At 41.0% G+C, this 21,750-nt stretch overlaps 1 protein-coding gene across 1 annotated transcript; it reads right to left on the bottom strand.

The window, feature by feature from the left end:
* Positions 1-17,913: 17,913 nt before the first annotated feature.
* LOC148020352 (large ribosomal subunit protein eL27y-like) lies at positions 17,914-19,295 on the bottom strand. Its single transcript, XM_087699683.1, has 3 exons — positions 19,199-19,295; positions 18,862-19,084; positions 17,914-18,367 (listed from the first exon to the last, which is right to left on the bottom strand). Exons 1-3 carry the CDS (start codon positions 19,293-19,295, stop codon positions 17,914-17,916), a joined length of 774 nt encoding a protein of 257 aa, XP_087555809.1.
* Positions 19,296-21,750: the final 2,455 nt, after the last annotated feature.

Consider the following 21,750-nt stretch of genomic DNA (forward strand, 5'->3'; position numbering starts at 1 on the left):
CTGGTCCCCTAAAATGATATGAATCAAGGTTCTAACCAACATTGTCTAAGGTCATCGTTCGACCTTTCCTAACATTCGTCGTTAACATTTCCTTTGATGAAAGCTCTCGGCTAACCAAGACCACCCTTCCGTAGGATAGACCTATTGGTCGCATCCACCATACTTCCCTCGGGGGTTGTTTTAGTTATCTAATTACCTACTACATTATGTTTGACATATAAAAGTAGCTTCCTTAATTAACCCGTTAATCACATGTTCCTTTGCGCAATTTAGGGCACAAACAAGAAGACAAGATAAAACAATATCAAACACTTCCTTAACTTATCTTCAGATTAATATTTGTCTCCTGCCCATATATGATAATTAAGTGTTTCTTTCTGCCTTCGCAGAAAAATCCTTCCATCTCCCGGCAATAAAAACCCGAAGGTTTATCCTTCTAAGATTCCGCCTTGTAACTAGTATCAAGGCCTCAAGATCCCATCTTGAGTCACGTAGAACACTTGTGTAGGGGCCAGAGGCATTGGGATTTACGGCCAGAGCCCCTAGTGGCACCCAAGCGTCCTCCTACGCCAAGTAATTTCCATGGAGAGACCTCTCGCGGTGGGTTTGGTCAACATTCTCGATGTGGATTCATAACCCCCTTGGTTAGGGTTTGGCAGTTCGCGGGGGGTAGCTAGCGCCATCCTTCCTTAATTATCCCTTTAGGAAATCAACCACAGCTAAAACAACCATCTTAATGACAATTACTAGGGAAAGTATCCCTTTTGTTTCCATGGCAATCAGTCATCTGAGACCCAGCCACGAAATCATCAACCACACCCCCACTTGGGTTAACATCCAAAACCACATTGACAAACAGTTGAATGCACAACCTCTTGCTTCAAGGCATCGCAATCCCATTGCATGCACAACCAGAATTTAACTTGGATGTATCAAAACACTTTTACAACCTTTTCAAACAACCAAGCATAACTTGGGTCAACAATCCATATTTAACAAGATCAACCTTCGTTGAAACCATTTCAACAATTCCAAGCAACATACTTAGCATGAATCAACTACCCTAAAGTTCGCTCTCCCCCTTGGGTTAGGGCTTCGCAAGGTCGATTTAACAAGTTCCTTCTAGACCCTTTAAATGAACTAAGTGATTTCATCTTGACCTTCATTAATCCTGGCTACCTATTTAGGGTAGAAGATCAACCCAATTCCTAGAGTAACTATCTAATATCACAGGTCACCAAGTGCTAACCCATATTGCTAGCACATCACCAAGAGTACATTAATGAGATTCCAACCTGATTAGCCATAGGTTATCCAATCTTTAGCTAGACTTTGTACAAGGATCTAACTATTACTTTAGTGTACTCTATCATCCTTGCACATGAAAGACTGGTTTGCAATCTTAGGATGCTATTGTATTCATTTGATAAGGGAGTATTTTTACCTCTTTCGATGCGAGGCTCCAATCCTTTTCATGAAAATAATGCAATATTCTAGCTCTTTCTAAATGCAAACTAAAGTAATCCATTCAATGTATAATATAAAAATATCTTCTATTACTAAGCAATAGAATGTTCTTCATGCAAGTATTTGTGTTAGGCATTTTGGCATCTTATAATGCATTTTCCTTAATCAATTTTACCTATCATTTCATTGACCATAAACATGAAATATCTTATGACTATTACAACTATCGTAACTAGATTCATGCCTAGGGTCTTTACCTATCAAAGCATGCAATACGAATTTTATTATGATCCCCTATCCTCATGAGATAAGCAAGACATCGAAACAATACCTGATTGTGGGGAGAAACTTGAGTGGTTACCCTTGGCAGTGGGTTTGCATGGGTTATGGCATCTTGACCCGAATCTACGTCCATGGTAGTGGGATTCGGGGCCATCCTCAATTATGAGACTCTCTAAAAGTTCGAAAGAACCTTGGCCAAGAGACAATGCATGAATAGGGAGCGCCTATTGGGAGCCGTGTATCTCATACACGAACTTCGGTAGAGAGCTTTAATGGGATGAAGATATACTCCCAAAGGCACAAAAAGGGAGCCCGTGATGAATTGGGCTTAGGGGCGGGAAGGTTGGAAAAGTTCTAGAACCTTCTCCCTCTCCCTCTCCCTCTCCCTCTTCTTCTTCTTTTCTTCTCTCCTTCTCCTACTTTCTCTCTCCCTCTTCTTCTTCTTGTCTTCTTCTTCTCATACTCTCTCCCTCTTCTTCTCCTTCTTCTTCTCCTCTCTCTCCCTCTTCTTCTCCTTCATCTTCTCTTCTCTCTCCCTCTTCTCCTCCTTCTTCTTCTCCTCTCTCTCCCTCTTCTTCTCCTCTTCTTCTCCTTCTCTCTCTCCCTCTTCTCCTCCTTCCTCTCTCCTCTCTTCTCTTTTCTTCTCATGTGGGGGGTGCTGATGTCACGCCTGGGGGGGTGGGGGGCGTAGTTGACTGGAGATAGAGGATGGGGGTGTTTCAGTCGAAGCGAGGAGGGGGGAGGGGTTTCAGTCGGAATGAGGAGGGGGGAAAGCTATACCATCTAAGGGAGGAAGGGGCACTATCATCGCGAGCAGGGGGGCGCACTATCCCTGATGAGGGGGGGGAGAATGGTGCCTTATATGGTGGAGGGGGAGATGCCTTATGGAGAGGGAGGAGATGGCGCTCCCTGCAACCTGGGGGCTGCATGCCCCCCTACTCTCACTACTCACACACACACTCTCTCTCTCTCCCTGCCATGCACAAGGCAGGGGGAGAGAGAGGGAGGGTAAAAAAAGTTGAAATTTTTTCTCAAGGGAGGGGGGGTTCTCATGGGGAGGGCATGGGGGGGGGGGGGCACGGGGATGTTACATCCTCTCCCCCTTAGAGGAATCGAGATGTCCTCATCTCGAGAGAAACTGGGGAAGACAAGCACAATTGGGGCTTATAGCTTGTGGGTTAGGGCCCATCACGCTTTCACTACGCTACTTTGATTACTCAAATTCTCAACTTAAAATAACAACTTGTCACAACTCATAGGATTCAATAGGATTTATTCCAAGTACAAGACTTATTACCTTAAGAAGATCTTCCTAGGATATCTAGTCATCCTCAAAGGTTACAACAGGCTCTAGGCCCTCATCATCATATGGTTCATAATATGAGCCAAAAGTAGAGTTTAGACAGCTTCATTTGACCGCACGTTCCTGATTCTCAGGGTGCAACTCAGGACAATCTATTTGGATGCGTCCTATCCACTGCAGTGGAAACATCGGCAATTGGGGCATCTCCTACGAATGTGTCCTATCTCTCCACACTTGTTGCACCTCTTGTCTTGATCTTGTGAGTCATCTTTAACATAGTTTCCTGATTTAAGTTCTTGGACGATTGGATTCGCTCGGAATAATGCATCTTGCAAGTCCGTTGGGCACATTGATTCCAATCGAGTGTTTATGGGTGGATTCAACCCAACACAGAACTTTGATACCTGTTGTCTCATATCCATTGGGGGTGCATACTTTATGAGTGAAATGAACATTGAATAATATGCTTCAAGGGATAATCCTAGCTACTTCAAGTCATAGAATTCATTCATCTTTTGTGTGCAGTAGGTAGGTGGCATATACCTCCCTCGCGCAGCTTCCTTAAGCTTACCCCAAGTGACTATCCCCTTCGAGATTGCTTGGTCTCTGTACCACTGTTTCCATCAAAGTCTCGCTTTGCCTGTAAGCTTAAGTTTGGCGAGCATGGCATGGTTAGTAGGTGCAATTCCTGTTGCCTCAAAATAGTCCTCCATGGACTCAATCCAGATCTCGGTGCCAGCTTGAATGGTTCTTCCCTTGCCATCAAACTTGGGTGGCTTAATTTGCTGAGAAGGAACTTCTTCTCTTGCATGTCAGCATTCGTGGGTGCAGAAGGTGCTTGACAATCAAGCCATACCACTTAGATTATTTCTGTTTAGGATATGTCTATGAACCGAACATTAACCAATCATGTATCATTATGAAGTTTTGCTTTGATACGAACTGTAACGTGCACGCTCCTCAATTTGCAGGACACGTCTTAGCAGTCCATCGAGAGATATAACTAGAAGATGCCACCTGACACTCCCAAGGAATGACATGGGGTTTGCCAACTAGGGTATCTCAAGTTTGTGCCGCAACGGAACATATCCAATTGTTCCCACTAGGATCGACCTAAAGTCTGGGTTCCTTGTAATCAAGTCTTCCTAACAGCCTTCTAGCATCGGTCTACAACTACTCCACTTTGCCCAGACACAACTGGGCCAAAGCAGACTCATACCGCACTTGGTTCAAAGAGAATGGAAAACGAGAGGGATGCATCACTCGATCTCTTTGGCCGTAAGGCATAGTCCCATTCCAGTCCCCTAAAACGGTATGAATCAGGGTTCTAACCAATATTCTCTAAAGGTCATCGTCTGACCTTTCCTAACATTCCTCATTAACATTTCCTTTGAGGAAAGCTCTCGGCTAATCGAGACCACCCTTCCGTAGGATAGACCCATTGGTCACATCCACTACGCTTCCCTCGGGGGTTGTTTTAGTTATCTAATTACTTATCACATGTCACGAATCGCGTGGTGGAAGACTTGCTCAAGATGCTGCGCCGAACACACACAGAATGCACAAGGAGAAGCTCACTCAAGAGACAAGAGGAGAGATGGAGGCCAAAATGTTTTCTTGCTGGTTTCTTCTTCTTCTTTCACACACTTACAATGTACACAAACTATAGATAAGATACAACATAAAGGAAAGTGGCCTACTAAGTTAAACAATGCATAACCGACTACACTAGTCGACTGACGCTATAACTATGCTAGTTGTAAATAGATGTAACAACCTGAATATAATAAATAATGAGTCAGTGGCCATATGAGAGTCATAATGACCTCCGATGTGCTAAGTGTAGACGTGTGGATCCTTCTAACCAAGCGGTTCATCATTAATATCTGCATGTGTTGAGCTTGTCATCTCAATACTCCCCCTCAAGCTCAATTGCATCTCTAAAACTCCAAGTAAGCTTCAAAACTTTTGAAGCTTCTCTGTACCCAATGCCTTCATGAAGATGTCAGCTATTTGATTCTGTGTGCTGACTTACACCAAGTCAATCTCACCTGCTCGTATCTTCTCTCTCACAAAATGGTAGTGTACCTCAATATGTTTTGTTCTAGCATGGAACATAGGGTTCCTAGCCAACTGTATACTGCTCATGTTGTCACAATAAATGACAACTTGACCTTCCACCTGCACATCTAAATCAGCCAATAACTTTTACAGCCATACTACCTCACATGCTGCAACAGCACCATCTCTATACTCAGCCTATGTACAACTGTAGATTGCTTTTTGCTGCTCCAAGTAACTGCTGCACTACCAAGAGAGAACACGTATCCGTTGGTAGATCTTCTATCAGACATACTAATAGCCCAATCTGCATCTGTGTATCCAAACACCTGTACATCTCTACCTGCCTCATAGAAAAGTCCATAATGTAATGTGGACTTCACATATCTCAATATGCATCTGACTGCATCCAAATGTGGCTTTCTAGGTACTTGCATTAACTGACTCACAAGACCAACATCGTAGCTCAAGTCTGGCCTTGTATTGGTCATGTAGATCAAAATCCCCACTATCCTCCTGAACATAGTAGGGTCTTCTATCTCATCCCCAACATCATCACTCAACGTTACATTCTACTCCAACAAGACTGAAAGTGGTTTGCATGCTGTTATACCATACTTGGACAACATATCCAAGCCATACTGTCTTTGGGACAGCCATATACCATCATCACATCTGATCACCTCAATGCCAAGAAAGTATCTTAGCTCACCTAAATCCTTCATCTCGAACTTCTTCTTCAAAAAGTCCTTGACTTCAACAATCCCACTATCTCTATCACCTGTAATAATCAAGTCATCCACATAGATGACTATGATGAGACCAAACCTATATCTCCTTTTCTCACATAAAGTGAGTGATCAGCATCAGAAACATAAAAGACAATATTGACAAGATACTCTCTGATCTTGTCAGACCATGCTCTAGGTGCTTGCTGGAGCCCATAGAGTACCTTCTTCAACCTGCACACATACGTGGGATGCTCTAAATCTTCATAACCTGCTGGCTGATCCATATACACTTCTTCCTGCAAATCACCATGCAAGAAGGCATTCTTCACATCCATTTGCTGCAATCTCCAACCTTTGGCTGCTGCCAAAGCAATCACACATTTGACAATTGCCATCCTAGCAACTAGATTGAAGGTTTCTTCATAATCTATGCTATATGTCTGGGCATAGCCTTTTGCAACCAGCCTAGACTTTTACCTACTAATAGAACCATGTGCATTGTGCTTAATCTTATAAACCCACTTACATCCAATAGCTTTCTTGCCCTTCAGAAATGATACTAGATTCCAAGTCTTATTGGCCTCTAATGCGGCCATCTCCTCATCCATTGCTGCATCCCAATGAGTATGATCAACAGCATCCTCAAAACAAGTGGACTCAACATCCTCAACTAGTTTCACCATATAAGCTTAATGGTGAGTTGCATAACCTTCAAAACCAAATCTTTTAACAGTGTATCTGACCCTGCTAGATCTCCGTACCACCGGATCACTCAATAGAGCCTTTACATTACTATGAGCTCTCTGTACACCTGGTGTCCTGATAGAAGGAATACCAAGCTCGTCATCCAAGCTCTTTGAGCACTGGAGTCTCCATCAAGAACTACATCAATGCCATCTGACACTTTATTCTTTCCTTTTTCTTTATCTGTAGTGCTACTAGATGCACCTGAAGATGTAAAGCTACTCCTTAGTCTCCCAGGCCAAGGACTACCAGATGATGTCTCTGGTTCACTAAGAGTCAGTGATTCTTGCTTTTTAGACTACACATGAGTGTCATGATCATCATCATCATCCAATGCATCATCACTAGATGTATACTGCTCATTTCATCAAAGATGACATCCCTGCTCACTCCGAACTTACATGTGACAGGGTTATTATAGCAATACCCTTTCTGCTCTAAAGAGTATCCAATAAAGACACGTTTTTTTGCCTTTGGATCAAGCTTCTTCCGTAGCTCATCTAGCACATGAAGATATGCAATACAGCTAAATAACTTCAAGTGCGATACATCAGGCTTCTTGCCAGTAAATCATTCTTCAGGAGTCATCCCATGAACTGTAGCTGGGGGTTCTATTCATAATGTAGACAGCAGTATGGATAGCCTCAGACCAAAAATGTTTGGGCATATTCTTTTCAGCCATTAATGCCCGTGCAACTTCTGTAATATGCTTGTTTTTTCTTTCTGCAACACCATTTTGCTATCGGGTATACCTGCATGTAAACTGTCTCTTTATCCCATGAGACCTCAGAAAATCACTGAACTCGTTTGAGAGGTACTCTCCCCCTCCATCTGACCTCAAGCACTTTACTTTCAAGCCCGTTTCTCTTTCAATTGCAGCCTTGAAAGTTCTAAAGTGCTTAAACGCTTCACTCTTTTCCTTCATAAAATATACCCACAGCTTTCTAAAACAATCATCAATGAATGTGACAAAGTATGAACTGCCTCAAAGAGATACATTTTGTGTAGGCCCCAAATATCTGTATGCACAACGTCAAGGATATTTTTGCTTACATCTCTGTCATGTGAAAAGGGTTGTCTTGCCTACTTACCAAACTGACATGCTTCGCATACCTTATGAAATTCTACAATTCTAAATGTAGGAAAACCTGTAACCAACCCTTTGGACTACATTAATTTCAGCCTTTGTACATTTGCATGTCCAATGTGTTTGTGCCAAATTTCAATATTATCTGCAACAACACCTTTTCCTTTAGCATATATAGCAACATTCATAGTAGGAATTCCAGCATCCAGAGTAAACATACGTCCAACTCTACTTCCCTTTGCAACCAACTTGCACGTCATTGAAGTCTTCTACAAAGCAGTCCTTTGCATTAAATTTGACTTGCAGCCCTTGCTCTACCATCTGAGTGACTGACACCAAGTTCTTTGTAATGGATGGCACATGTAATACATCTGAAAGACTCTTTGTCTTACCATCATGCAAGGACAAGGGAACTTTTCCAATGTGTGAGATTTGGTGGCATGAATCATCACCCATCTCCACATAACCTGTATTTTGCAAATCCTGCATCTCTCCAAACCATTCTGCATGGCTGGTCATATGATTGGATGCACCTGAATCAACATACCAAACATCATCATGTATTCCCTTTCCTGTAACAACATTCAACATATGTTGCATAACAAACAAACGTTCATTTTCATCTTCATTCTGTCGTGAAGAGGATGCATAGTTTCCTTGTTGCAACTTACCACTGCGAATATCATCTTTCTTAGCATAACATTGGGCTGCAATATGACCTGTTTTGCCACAGTAGTGACACACAATACCAAAGTTGTTAGAACCTCTGTTCTGCCATCTACCTCTTCCTCTAAATCTCCCCATGCCTCTAAAGTTACCATGACCTCTTGAAACCTACATATCACCAAATTGCTGATTCAATCTTTTTTGCTGGTTGTCACTACCACGTCATGTACCACGGCCTCTTGAAGAGGACCTGCCATGTTCCCTTCCTGAACTAGAGTAGAAAGCTTGGACCTGTTCACCACTTTTTTCAGATGTCTCACTCTGCATCTTGATCTCTTTAGTGATCGTAAGAGGGACCAACTCGTCGAAATTTGAAAATGACTTTCTGACATATACGAAAGTTACAAAATACTTCCAAGCCTTTTCATTGTTAAGTCCACCCAAGGTAGATGACAGTAAATCATCATCATCAACCATTGCATCAATCGCTGCTAAGGCATCTGCAATGCTCCTTACCTTCAGTGCATAACTCATTGATAGACATCTTTCCTTTCTTCAATGTATTCAACTCTTGCTTGAGTTGAATCTTTCATGCCTTTATATTTACGGAAAACATACTTTCAAGTATGGTCCAAGCTACATATGAATTCTCTGCATTTCTAATATATCCCAGCATATTATTGTCAATTATTGTAGACAGCCAATACATGACCTTTTTGTCTTTTGCATTCCATTCCTTCCGTGCCTTTGTCTCTTCTGTAGTTGGAGGATCACTCATCTCCGACTCCTTTTCTTCACTTGAAACAAACTCGTAGAGGCCTTTTTCAATAAGGAAGTTTGTGACATGGAACTTCCATGAAGGGTCATTGTTCTTGTCGAGCTTCTCAATGATGGGATTTCCACTATTCTCTGCCATTATCACAAAACTAATATCAAACAGCAAGCGAATCTTTTGCAACCCTCGACTTGTAGTCCATAGCAATACAACAGACAGTCTTTTTCAATGTCTGCTCAACAATACATGCAATCTGAAACCAGTTTGCAGATAAACCTTGTGTTTATTCATTGGTAAACACCTTTAAACTTACAAATCTAAAATTTGTAACCTGTGCACGTGTATACGGCAGACACAGCTGAAATTGCAGGATACCTCGAACTGCTATCTACAACCTTGCGAGTCTAAAACGAGGCCTAAAATGATCTCGAATGGCCAAAATAGCACTCTTCACGCACACCAAATCTCACTGCAATCTAAGATTTTTGCTCTGCCTTGCTTTCGATGCCTCCACAGGTTTTGTCCAAGAGAAGAAGTAGAGAATGGAAGAGCTTCTTATCCGTTTCTTGCTTACTTGAATCCTTGGCTTCTCTCCTTTTCTTTAGCCTTCAAAACCAGCATCAATCAGTGGTGCAGCTCTAATACCATGTCAAGAATTGCATGGTGGGGGGAGTTGCTCAAGATGCTGCGCCAAACACACACAGAATGCACAAGGAGAAGTTCACTCAAGAGACAAGAGGAGAGATGGAGGCCAAAACCTGTGGACCCATCTAACCAGGCGGTCCATCATTAATGTCCGCATCTGTTGAGCTTGTCATCTCAGCACCACATTATGTTTGACATATAAAAGCAGCTTTCTTAATTAACCTGTTAATCACAGGTTTGTTTACGTAATTTAGGGCACAGACACGAAGACAAGATAAAACAAGGTCAAACACTTCCTTAACTTATCTTCAGATTAATGTTTGTCTCCTGCCCATACAGGAGAATGAAGTGTTCCTTTCTGCCTCCACAGAAAAATCCTTCTGTCTCCCGGCAATAAAAACCCCGAAGGTTTATCCTACCAAGATTCAGCCTTGTAACTAGTATCAAGGCTTCGAGATCCCATCTCGAGTCATGTAGAACACTTGTGTAGGGCCCGGAGGCATTGGGATTTACAGCCAGAGCCCCTAGTGGCACCCCAGCGTCCTCTTAGGCCAAGTAATTTCCACGGAGAGACCTCCTGCGGTGGGTTCGATTCACGTTCCCAGCACAGATTCATAATCGCCTTGGTTAGGGTTTGGCGGTTCGCGGGGGGTAGCTAGCGCCATCCTTCCTTAATTATCCCTTTAGGAAATCAACCATAGCTGAAGCAACCAGCTTAATAACAATTACTAGGGAAAAAATCCCTTTTGTTTGCATGGCAATCAGTCATCTTAGACCCGGCCATGAAATCATCAACCACACCCTACTTGGGTTAACATCAAAAACCACATTAACAAAAAGTTGAATACACAACCTCTTGCTTCAAGGCATCGCAATCCCATTGCATGCACAACCGGAATTTAACTTGGATGTATTAAAACACTTTTACAACCTTTCAAACAACCAAGAACACAATAATAGTGAGTTTGGGAATCTCCCAATTTCTATTTCTTTAATACTAAAAGGGTGGCACTCGGATAACATGCCCATAAGTTTCTCAAAATCATATGATGTGACCTATCATTGGAAAGCACTTGAAAAATGGAATCTATTTAGCTATAGAGCACTCGATTTGGAGTTATAGTGTTCAATTTATGACAAGGTCAAATCCAATGATTTGACCACATGTCCCAAACTTATGGGAAATTCCCATATTCCCCAATATGATGTTGAAGCATAACTTGGGTCAACAATCCATGTTTAACAAGATCAATCTTCATTAAAACCATTTCAACAGTTCCAAGCAACATGCCTAGCATGAATCAACTACCCTAAAGTTCGCTCTCCCCCTTGGATTAGGGCTTCGCAAGGTCTATTTAACAAGTTCCTTCTAGATTCTTTAAATGAACTAAGTGATTTCATCTTGACCTTTATTAGGCCTGGCTACCTATTTAGGGTAGAAGATCAACCCAATTCCTAGAGTAGCTATCTTATATCACAGGTCACCAACTGCTAACCCATATTGCTAGTACATCACCAAGAGTACATCAACAAGATTCCAACCTGGTTAGCCATAAGTTATCCAATCTTCATCTATTGGCTAGAGTTCAGACAAGGATCTCTAAACGGAACTTCTTTTAGAACTACTGTTCTAACAATGTTTATCGTGCAATCCCATTGTGTGTGCAAGTTAACATATATCAACATGTGCATGATCTAACTGTTACTTTAATGTACTCTATCATCTTTGCACATGAAAAAATAGTTTGCAATCCTAGGATGCTATTGCATTTTTTTGATAAGGGAGTATTTTTATCTCTTTCGATGCGAGGCTCCGATCCTTTTCATGGAAATAATGCAAACTAAGGTAATCCATTCAGTGTATAATACAAAAATATATTCTACTATTAATCAGTAGAATGTTATTCATGCAAGTGTTTGCATTTTCCTTAATCAAATTTTCCTATCATTTCATTGACCATAAACATGAAATATCTTATGATTATTACAACTATCATAACTAGATTCATGCCTAGGTTCTTTACCTATCAAACCATGCAATACAAATTTTATTATGATCCCCTATCCTCATGAGATAAGCAAGACATTGAAACAGTACCTGATTGTGGGGAGAAACTTTAGTGGTTACCCTTGGCAGTGGGTTTGCATGGGTGGTGGCATCTTGACCTGAATCTATGTCCATGGTAGTGGGATTCCCATTCACTTGGGAAGATCTCTGCTTCGGGACCATCCTCAATTATGAGACTCTCTGAGTCCTGGAGAGAAAGTCCAAAAGAACCTTGGCCAAGAGACAATGCACGAATAGGGAGCACCTATAGGGAGCCTGTATCTCATACACGAACTTTGATAGAGAGATTTAATGGGATACGTCTTCTTATTCAGGGATTGCAGAACTCTAGCACTCCAATGCCACCTGAGCATATCCTGATGATGAAGATATACTCTCAAAGGCACAAAAAGGGAGCCTGTGCGTGAATTGGGCTTAGGGGTGGGGGGAAGGTTGGCAAAGTTCTAGAACCTTCTCCCTCTCCCTCTTCTTCTTCTCCTTCTTCTTCTCCTCTCTCTCCCTCTTCTTCTCCTTCCTCTTCTCTTCTTCTTTTCTTTTATTCTCTCCTTCTACTTTCTCTCTCCCTCTTCTTCTCCTTCCTCTTCTCTTCTTCTTTTCTTTTATTCTCTCCTTCTACTTTCTCTCTCCGTCTTCTTCTCCTTCCTCTTCTCTTCTCTCTCCCCCTTCTCCTCCTCCTTCTTCTCCTCTCTCTCCCTCTTCTTATCCTCTTCTTCTTCTTCTCTCTCTCCCTCTTCTCCTCCTTCTTCTTCTCTCCTCTCTTCTCTTTTCTGCTCACAGGGGTGGGGGGTGTGCTGATGTCACACCCAGGAGGGAGGGGGGCGGCGACTGACTGGAGATCAAGGATGGGGGGTTTTGGTTGGAGCGAGGAGGGGGGGTTTTAGTCAAAACGAGGAGGGGGGAAAGATGTACCGTCTAAGGGAGGAGGGGGCGCTGTCATCGCGAGCAGGGGGGGTGCACTGTCCTTGACGGGGGGGAGAAGGGTGCCTTGTATGGCGGAGGGGGAGATGCCTTATGGAGAGGGAGGAGATGGCGCTCACTACCACCTAGGGGCTGCATGCCTCCCTACGCTCACTACTCACTCTCTCTCTTTCTCCCCCGCCATGCACACGACAAGGGGAGAGAGAGGGAGGGTAGAAAAATTTGAAATTTTTTCTTAGGGGAGGGGGGGTTCTCATGGGGAGGGCACGGTGGGCCACGGGGATGCTACATGCAATAATGGACGAGAACATGATTGCATTAGAGGCCAATAAGAAGTCTTGGGATCTAATACCATTGCCTAAGGGTAAGAAAGCTATTGGCTATAACTAGATCTACAAAAATAAGCATAATCTAGATGGTTATGTGAGCAAGTATAAGGCTAGGATGATTTTTAAAAAAGACATTTGATCAAGTCGTCAAGTAGCAAATATTATGTGTCATTGCTTTGACAGCAAACTAAATGTTGGAGTTTTTAGCAAATGAATGTAAAGAATTCCTTGTTGTATAGTGAATTGCAAGAAGAGGTATATATAGAGTATTTAGAGCATCCCACATATATGCAAGTTAAACTGTGCACTTTATTAGCTAAAGCAAGCATCTAGAGCTTGGTCTGACAAGACCAAAGAGTATCTTGTTAACATTGGCTTTTATGTTTTTGATATTGATCACTTACTTAATGTGAGAAAGGGAGATGTAGGTTTGGTCATCATAGTCATCTATATGGATGACTTGATTGTTACACATGACAATGATAGTGGGATTATTGAAGTTAATGAAATTTTGAAGAAGAAATTTGAGATGAAGGATTTGGAGAAGTTGAAGTACTTTCTTGCTATTAAGATGATCAGATGTTATATGGTTGTCCCAAAGGCAATATGGCTTGGATATGTTGTCCTAGTATGGTATGACAGTATGTAACTCTCTTTTACTACTATTAAAGAAAAATGTTAAGTTGATTACTAATATTGAAAATGAGACAAAAGACCCTACTATGGTCAGGAGGATAGTAGGAATATTGATTCACATGACTAGAGCTATGCTCTTGGCCTTGTCAATCTATTTATGTAAATGCCCAAAAAGCCTCATTTGGATGTAGTTAGACACATATTGAGATATGTGAATTCCACTTTATATTACGAACTCTTTTATGAGGTAGATAAGGATATACAAGTATTTGGATACACAGATGCAAGTTGGACTGGCACGATATTAGGTTTTGCATTTACACTTACACAAGATGTCAGTTTAATCTAGAGAGTGTATTAATACATGCACAAACAGTTAACTGTTACCAATGATTTGTAGATAGATTAATTGATATTATAATTTTTAGAATCACGATGGATATAGTTGCAGGAGGTTATTGCATGAAATGAGTAAAGAACGTTATGCACACTCGAGATTAGCCAAACGTGACAATGGTTAGGAGTTGATTAATGCTTAAAAAGTGAAAGTTTATTTAAAGAATCTTGTAAATCATCTCATTAAATTATTGTTGCAATATAGTTGATTTGTCAAGTACGGAGGCTAACTAGAATGGTGCTGTTGTGATAGCATTTGAGGTGGAATGGTTGTAGAAGTTATTGGGTGGTTTTGATACACAAGTAGATGACCAAATTGTCATTCATTGTGATAAGATGAGTATTATACAAATGGATAGGAATCCTATATTCCATGCTAGGACAAAACACATTGAGATACATTACAACTTTCTGAGAGAAAAAGTATTTGTAGGTGAGATCGACTTGGTATAGGTGAATACGTATGATCAAATAGCTAACATCTTCACAAATTCATTAGGTGGAGACAAGCATTGAATGTTTCAAAGCTTGCATGGAGTTATACACATGCACTTGAGCTTGAGGGAGAATATTGGTAGCTCAACACGTGCAGACATTGATGATGGACCACTTTGTTACATAGGTCCGTATGTCTAGCTTAGCATGTCATTGGTCATTATGACTCTTACATGGCCATTAACTTATCACTTATTATATTTATATAGTTAAACCTATCTACACTAGCATGGTTATAGTGCCAATCGATTAGTATTGTTATGCATTGTTTAGCTTAGTAGGCCACTTTCCTTTATGTTATATCCTATGTCTACTTTTTCTACATTGAAAAGTATGTGAAAAAAGAGGAAGAGACCACCAAAAAAACATTTTGTTCTCCATGTCTCTTTGTGTGTTGTTGAGTGAGCTTCTCTTTGTGCATATTGTGTATATTTAATGCAGCAGCTTGAGCACGTCCCCCCACCACGTTATTCTTGACATGGGTAATGGAAGAAACTTGTAAACGCAAAGTCCAGAGAGAAGAAATAAGGAACCATTAAGTGCTGAAGAATTTCCTAACATTTATTCTATTGTATATGCTTGGTATAAGAACCAAAATAAAGGTGAGGCCTATATCGATGGTGGAGCACATGTAAGTATCATAACCCAGGCATGTGTTGAGCAATATCATTTGAAAATTTTTGTTGGTTTAGGTTTCAGGATCAAGTTAGCAAACCACTCAAGGGTAAAATATTTGAGTATTGTTTGAGATTTGGATGTAAATGTATATGGTGTTCCATTTAAGATTAATTGTCATGTTGTACATGTAGGTCAAGTGCTTTTCCTTTGATATTGGGATAACCATGGCTTTGCAAAGCAAGAGTAGTGCAAGATTGCAGAAGAGGTATCATCACCATCTATGATAGAAGAGGCCTACCAAGGTAATTCAACTTATCTCCAAGGAAGTAGTTGGAAGATCATGAAGAAGAAGATAATGAAGAAGTTAAAGACTATGAAGAAAGCTTTGAGGAAGATGATGAAGAGGACGAAGATTCAAACAATGATTCTAATTTCAAGGTATCTTCTTTGTATGCCAAGATTTTGTAGCAAGGTAAAAATGGAGTTTTGAAATTCTTTGATTGCGTGCAAGAAAAAAAAAGTGCATTTTTGATTATGAGCAAGACAATCATAATTGTGTAGAAAAGAGTTAGAAGAATTTGATCATAAAAAGAACTACATGGAGATATTTTTAGAAAGAAAAAAAGAGTTTTTCTTTCTGTTGAAAGATGAAGCAACAACAATAGGGGAAATGCCATCTAAAAGAGAAAAGAGTGAGAGTAAACAAACAGAGGATGAGTTGCAAATGATAAATAAATTTGAAGAGCAAATTGAATTTGGAGAGGATGAGGAAGGAAAGTTAGAAGAGTTCGAATAACTCATCAAACAAGTTCCACAAACTTTTGAAAAAAGAGAAAATTTAATGGAAACAATGTTAAATACTAACTTGTCTTTAATGAAAAAACAAAATACTCCAAAATATTTAATAAGTATCCAAACCTTTTCTTAACATCTTACCGAGAATTTTGAGGCATGAAAGGGGAAGAGCTAAAAATTGAGTTGAAAGAATATTCTGTCAAAGGCTTAAGCCACTAACCCTTGAACAAGCTTGTATTTTTGGACAAAGTTGAGAAATTATTGTCAAGAAGCTTTATACACCTAGCGGAACATTTTGATTGGATAAATACCATTGTCATAGCATCAAAGAAGATAGGTTGGTAGACAATTTGTGTGAATTGTAAGCCATTGAATGCTAGTACCAAATGTAATCATTACCCCTTGCCTTTTATTGATGAAATGCTTGATTATTTTGTTGCAGGATATGAAAGATATAGTGTCTACGCAATGGATATTTGGGTTATTTTCAAATACTCATATCTCGAGAAGATCAAAGAAACACTACATTTATAAGTCATGGGGATGCTTTACTTATACAATTTTGTAGTTCAAGCTAACAAATTGACCATCATGATATTAGGAAAGAGTGAATATTGTTCCAACACCTTTATTTTGTAAGTTTGTTAGAGACTTCATTGATGATTTGTGTGTACATACCACTATGTGATGTATTTACATTCTACAAATGGATTACATGTTAAGTGTACAATGGTCGTCAAAATGTACTAGAATCTATGAGACTGAAACATAAAATAAAAGACTACTGATGAAAACTCATGGAATCATAACAATATACAAAAGATGATAATAACATAGTGCATAGAAAATGCCTACATAAATCACATGACCAAGAAAAAAGAGGATGTGCACTCCACGGATCTAAGGGCGAGCTATAGATCCTCGCCATCTGAAAGCTCGTTCCGACACAAAGGAGTATCAAACAGAGTCTGCAAAAAAAAAAAACACATCAGTCCACCATACATTGTCGAAGGGTTTTCGAAAGCAAAGTCGCGTCCACAGAGGACATTGAATAATTTCAGGATAGGAAGTTAATCTAGAAAAATCAGATTCAATTTAAATGTTCAATTTTAGATAATATGTGACATACAATCAACTTCATCTGAATGGAAATCGCTCCAATAGGTCAGCCTATTCCAGCACCAGACATCACATAAAAATCGAATTAAATTACGTGTCTTTTCTCCTTTCTTCTTCCTTCTTTATATTTTTCACAGGATTTTGAGAAAACAGAGACAACAAGCAAGGAAGTGCTTCGTTGTCTAGGATAACCCGGGTCTGAATATCATTACTGGTTACTATGTTTCCAATAGTTAGCAAAGTACTCAGGAGAACAGTGGTAACTCTTGCTGATTATCTTTACTTTGACACATCCTAGGCATTGAAGGGTAGCTGGCTTTGAAGAGTGCACATTACAGACTGTAATCCTTCTATCACTTTGAATTTGAACCACACATATTTGAGATAAATCCCAGTCACAGGTGCTGTTTCAGGGACATTGTCTGGAGTAATGGAGCCATCTGACAGTGCAAGAAAACATTGGGAATCAGCTCATAACCCACAATAGGAATCTCTGAGGGCAGGTGCATTCGCAGTACATTCAACAAGTACATTCAGCATACTTCCCACTCCCTTAACCGTGTAAACCAATAAATTTTTGTGGCTGAAAATAGCAATGCCTTCATCTGGTTATCTTGACCAGCAATATCACGCATTGATTCATATACAAACTTGTGCCTTCTGTGTGAGGAGCTGGAGGTAGAGCTGAAGATAAAATTGAGAAAGGCTGTTGGAAACATCCGCTATCAAAAGACTACCACACTGTTCAATTCAGCAGGCAGCAGCTGTCCTACAGGCTTCAAAATCGCAACTTGGAGAAAAACCACCTATTCTTCCTCGTTTTGAATCTCTCTTCAAATATTGCCTTGGTCTCCTTTCTCGTTTCAACTCTCTTAGCCTTAGTCTCGAGCTTTTCAACAGTAACAACAGTCTTAAGATCAACGTCAAGAGTGTACCTAGTTGGCATAATGTGGTTGTAGTTGACAAGTTTGATAAAAGGCTTCAAGCGAGACCTCTTGGCAATCTTCTTCTGAGAAGCCTTCTTTATCACCTTCCGGGGGTACCTGTCGATGCTTGCAACCAGAGCATGGCCATAAGAGCGGCTCAGCGTCTCATCGTTGTAGTTCTTGATGATGACAGCCTTCCGACCTGCGTAGCGGCCCTGCAAGATGACCACCACCTTGTTGGGCTTCAAGAACTCCCCCCCCCTCAGTTGCAGGTTTCCATCAACTTCCTCCTCAATGAAGTCTCCTCTTCAATTTCTCTACACGCCGGTGATAAATGATAACTTAACCACAATAATGTCGTGTTTCCTCCCTTCGGCTTCATCTCGGCTTCATCCATGCCTTTGTCATCCCGTTCCCAACCTTCGTTTCAGGAGAGTTCACCAGTTTCCTTGTCGTTGAAGCTACATCACCTCTGTCGGCTCTCCCATTAGCTTCGTCGTGGTCTCAGATTCTTGTCTTTTGTAGCAGCTTAGTCCTCACCTTCGTCCGCGATTGACTGTCCGCCATCTTCAGTAGGTCTTCGCCTCATCGTCTGCCATATGAGCCCCCGTCACCTCCTTCTTCGTCTTATTCTTTAGCTGCACCATGGCCTCTTTGTCTTCGGCATCTCCTTCTGCTACGGTGCTCACAATCCGATAGCTCCGTCCATGGCGTTCCTCCCCCTATTTTCTTTCCTCATTCGTCTATTTTCCCTCTCTCTCGATTCAAAAAAAGCTCTTCCTTTTTTCCCCTTAAAAAACCTCTTTTTCCTTCCTTTTTGTTCCACACGCCTCATATTTAGCACAACACCAATCAACAGACCACCTGCACTTCTCCCATGGATACATAACTTGTCCTTAGCACCAAAATTGTGGGCCAATAGGTGTTCTACTGAGGCAATAAAGTCAATAAACGTGTTCTTCTTTTTTAATAGCTTCCCATCTTCATACCATTTTCCTCCCATCTCTCCCCCTCCGCGTATGTCTGCAACAGCATACACAAATCCTCTATCAATCAGCGCTAATCTATTTGATCAAAATTCTGGCTCAATTGGATACTCATATGATCCATAACCATACAACAGCATGGAATCTGTACCATCTAGTTTCACAAGATCCTTCCTGTAGAGAATAGAAATTGGTAGTTTTGTTCTATCAACTGCCGTTGCCCATTCACGAGTTGTCACATAATTCATACATGTCCACAAGCATGTCACCAACAACAGAGTCTCTTTCTAGGCCCCTTAGGATGATCTCAGCATGTATCTCTTGGCCCATTGGGAATGCTCCTATGCTGCCACAGCTTTCAAACGAACCCTTGGTCACAATCAAAGTGGTCCATGTAATTGCATCTCAAGTTACCAGTCTACCAAAATTCCTTATTCTTCTCCGTCTTCGGCATAGAATGAAAGAGCAAACATAACAACTAAATATGTACAAAGTATCAAATCACACACAAGACTTTTAGGTGGTTTTCACACCTCGAATGCGCAGCAATACGACATCGACCCCCTCTAATCCTTCGCATCCTCCAGATGGGCCCACTACCCATGATCATTGACATCAAGATCCACAAACAGATCAATCTCTTCGTTATGCATTTCCAGTAGATCAACAAGATTATCTGTCATATCATCTGTCTCTTCCATTGGAGTTTCTTGTCGTTGCTCTTCTCTTGAAAATTCATCCAATGCATAATCCTCATCATCTCTTTTCTTGAAAATCTTGATTCTTTTTCCAGCAATAGGCACTCTAAGCACTGTCCCATCCAATTCAGTCAGCTCATATGTTGCATTATCAAAGACATGTCTGACTATGTACGGCCCAAACAATCTTTTCACCATCTTCCGAAGTGCAGTATGCCGATTTTCAAGCCTGCTATCAAAGACCAATACCCAATCTCCCTCTTCTATTGCTCTAAGCCGCAAGCGATGCTTGCTGTCAAACCTGTCCTTGTTCCTTAGTCTAGCAACCTTCAACCTGTCAATAGCTAGCTGAATATCCTCTGGTCTCTTCTCCAACTGTCGAATCCGAAGAGCTAAGAGCTCTTCTCTCGTCAAATCCTCCTGCCAAGGTAAAACTGACCAAGTCAAAGCACAAGTCTCAATCGGCATAACAGGTTTCTGACCATACATCAACTCTGCAGGCATATATCCTATGGTAACACTATGAGTCGTACGATCAGCCCATAAAGAAAATGGTAGAAGTCTCGGCCAATCTCCAATCCGTCCTCTGCATGCTTTGGCTAATGCTTTCACTATCGACGGATGCCCTCTTTCACTCTTTCCATTTCCCTCTAGATTATATGCTGTGGTTAGAGCCAATTTGATTCCTAGCTGAGAGAAAAACTCCCTAGCTTCATCTGCATCCAATTCACCACGATCCGCAGTGATCTTACCCACACAACCATACCTGCAAAAAATTTCTTCCAATAAGAACTTACACACTGCACTAGTGGTCTTCGTTCTCAAAGATCTGCCCTCAACATGATTGGTAAGATTCTCTCTAGCCAAAACAATGTACCTCATCTGCCATAGACGCATAGGCATGGTAACCAAATCAACTACCCACTTATAATGAATGCATAGCGGATAAGTCGGATGAAGCTCATCTCGATGACGCACTACTGAATACATCTGGCAGTCTCTGCAAGTTTCAACAAAGTGAGAAACATCTCTATACATGCCTTTCCACCAATATTTCTCCTTGATTTTCTCATAAGTAGCCCATACTCCTCTATGACCAGCCCAAGGACTCTCATGAAACTCCCTCATCACCTGTAACTGTGTCTCTCTATCGCAGTCAACCCGCAAAGGTAATCCGCCTCTTTTCTTCGGATGCTTCCAAAGAAATCCGTCCTTGAGAAAATAACCATAGGCTTTCCTTCTGATCTTCTTGAACTCTTCATCTGTCCATTCATCTCTTTTGCTTAGTGTACTAAGGTACCTGCCAATCTGCAACCACTCTCCAACGTAAAGTTCTTCTGTAAAAGCCATAATATCAAAGACATGACAAACATGATCAACCATAGTGGCTGAAATTTCTGCATCATCCTCTTCTGCAAGTAGAGTCTCCTCATCATCATACCTGGCTCTAGACAACATATCTGCCACTGGATTATCCTTCCCTGCTATGTGTTTAAATTCCGGATTTAATGACTTGATGTATGCAATCCATCTCAACATGGCTATATCCGGAGTAGAGCAACTCGTGATCATACCAATCAATGGCAAGCAATCTGTCTCTACCACAACTGAAGCTCCAATAAAGTACTCCTTGTCACATTTAAGAGCCGTGACAATCCCCAATAACTCCCTCTTGATTTGCGGATATCTCCTCTGTCTCTTGTTTAGGACTTTTGCCCCAAACCGAATAGCATACCTATTTCCATATGCATCATCTTGACCCACAGCCCAACCTATGCCAATTGGACTAGTGTCAACTGTCAATACAATAGGCCTATCACTATTATAATCCGCTTTTCTGAGAATAGGAGCATTCTGCAATAACTTCTTCAATTTCCGCATGGCTCTAGTGTGGCTCTCATCCCAATAGAATTTCTGCCCCTTTCGAAGCAACTGATACAAACAATCTGCAATGTGTGCAAAATGAGGTATCCAAATCATATAAAACACGCAAGCACCAATGAAT

The sequence above is a fragment of the Lygodium microphyllum genome, chromosome 19 (genome assembly GCF_053477565.2).
Source record: "Lygodium microphyllum isolate KBCC chromosome 19, Lygodium_microphyllum_v1.1.10, whole genome shotgun sequence".
NCBI classification, from domain to species: Eukaryota; Viridiplantae; Streptophyta; class Polypodiopsida; order Schizaeales; family Lygodiaceae; genus Lygodium; species Lygodium microphyllum.

What these genes read in the sequence shown, in the direction of transcription:
- LOC148020352 (XM_087699683.1), bottom strand. Translation starts at nt 19,295, where the DNA reads ATGAATTATGTGACAACTCGTGAATGGGCAACGGCAGTTGATAGAACA. An exon ending in GGATCTTGTGAAACTAGATG is followed by an intron (nt 19,085 to 19,198) that starts GTACAGATTCCA and finishes ATGCTGTTGCAG; the next exon opens with ACATACGCGGAGGGGGAGAG. An exon ending in CAAAAAGGAAGGAAAAAGAG is followed by an intron (nt 18,368 to 18,861) that starts GTTTTTTAAGGG and finishes GAGAAATTGAAG; the next exon opens with AGGAGACTTCATTGAGGAGG.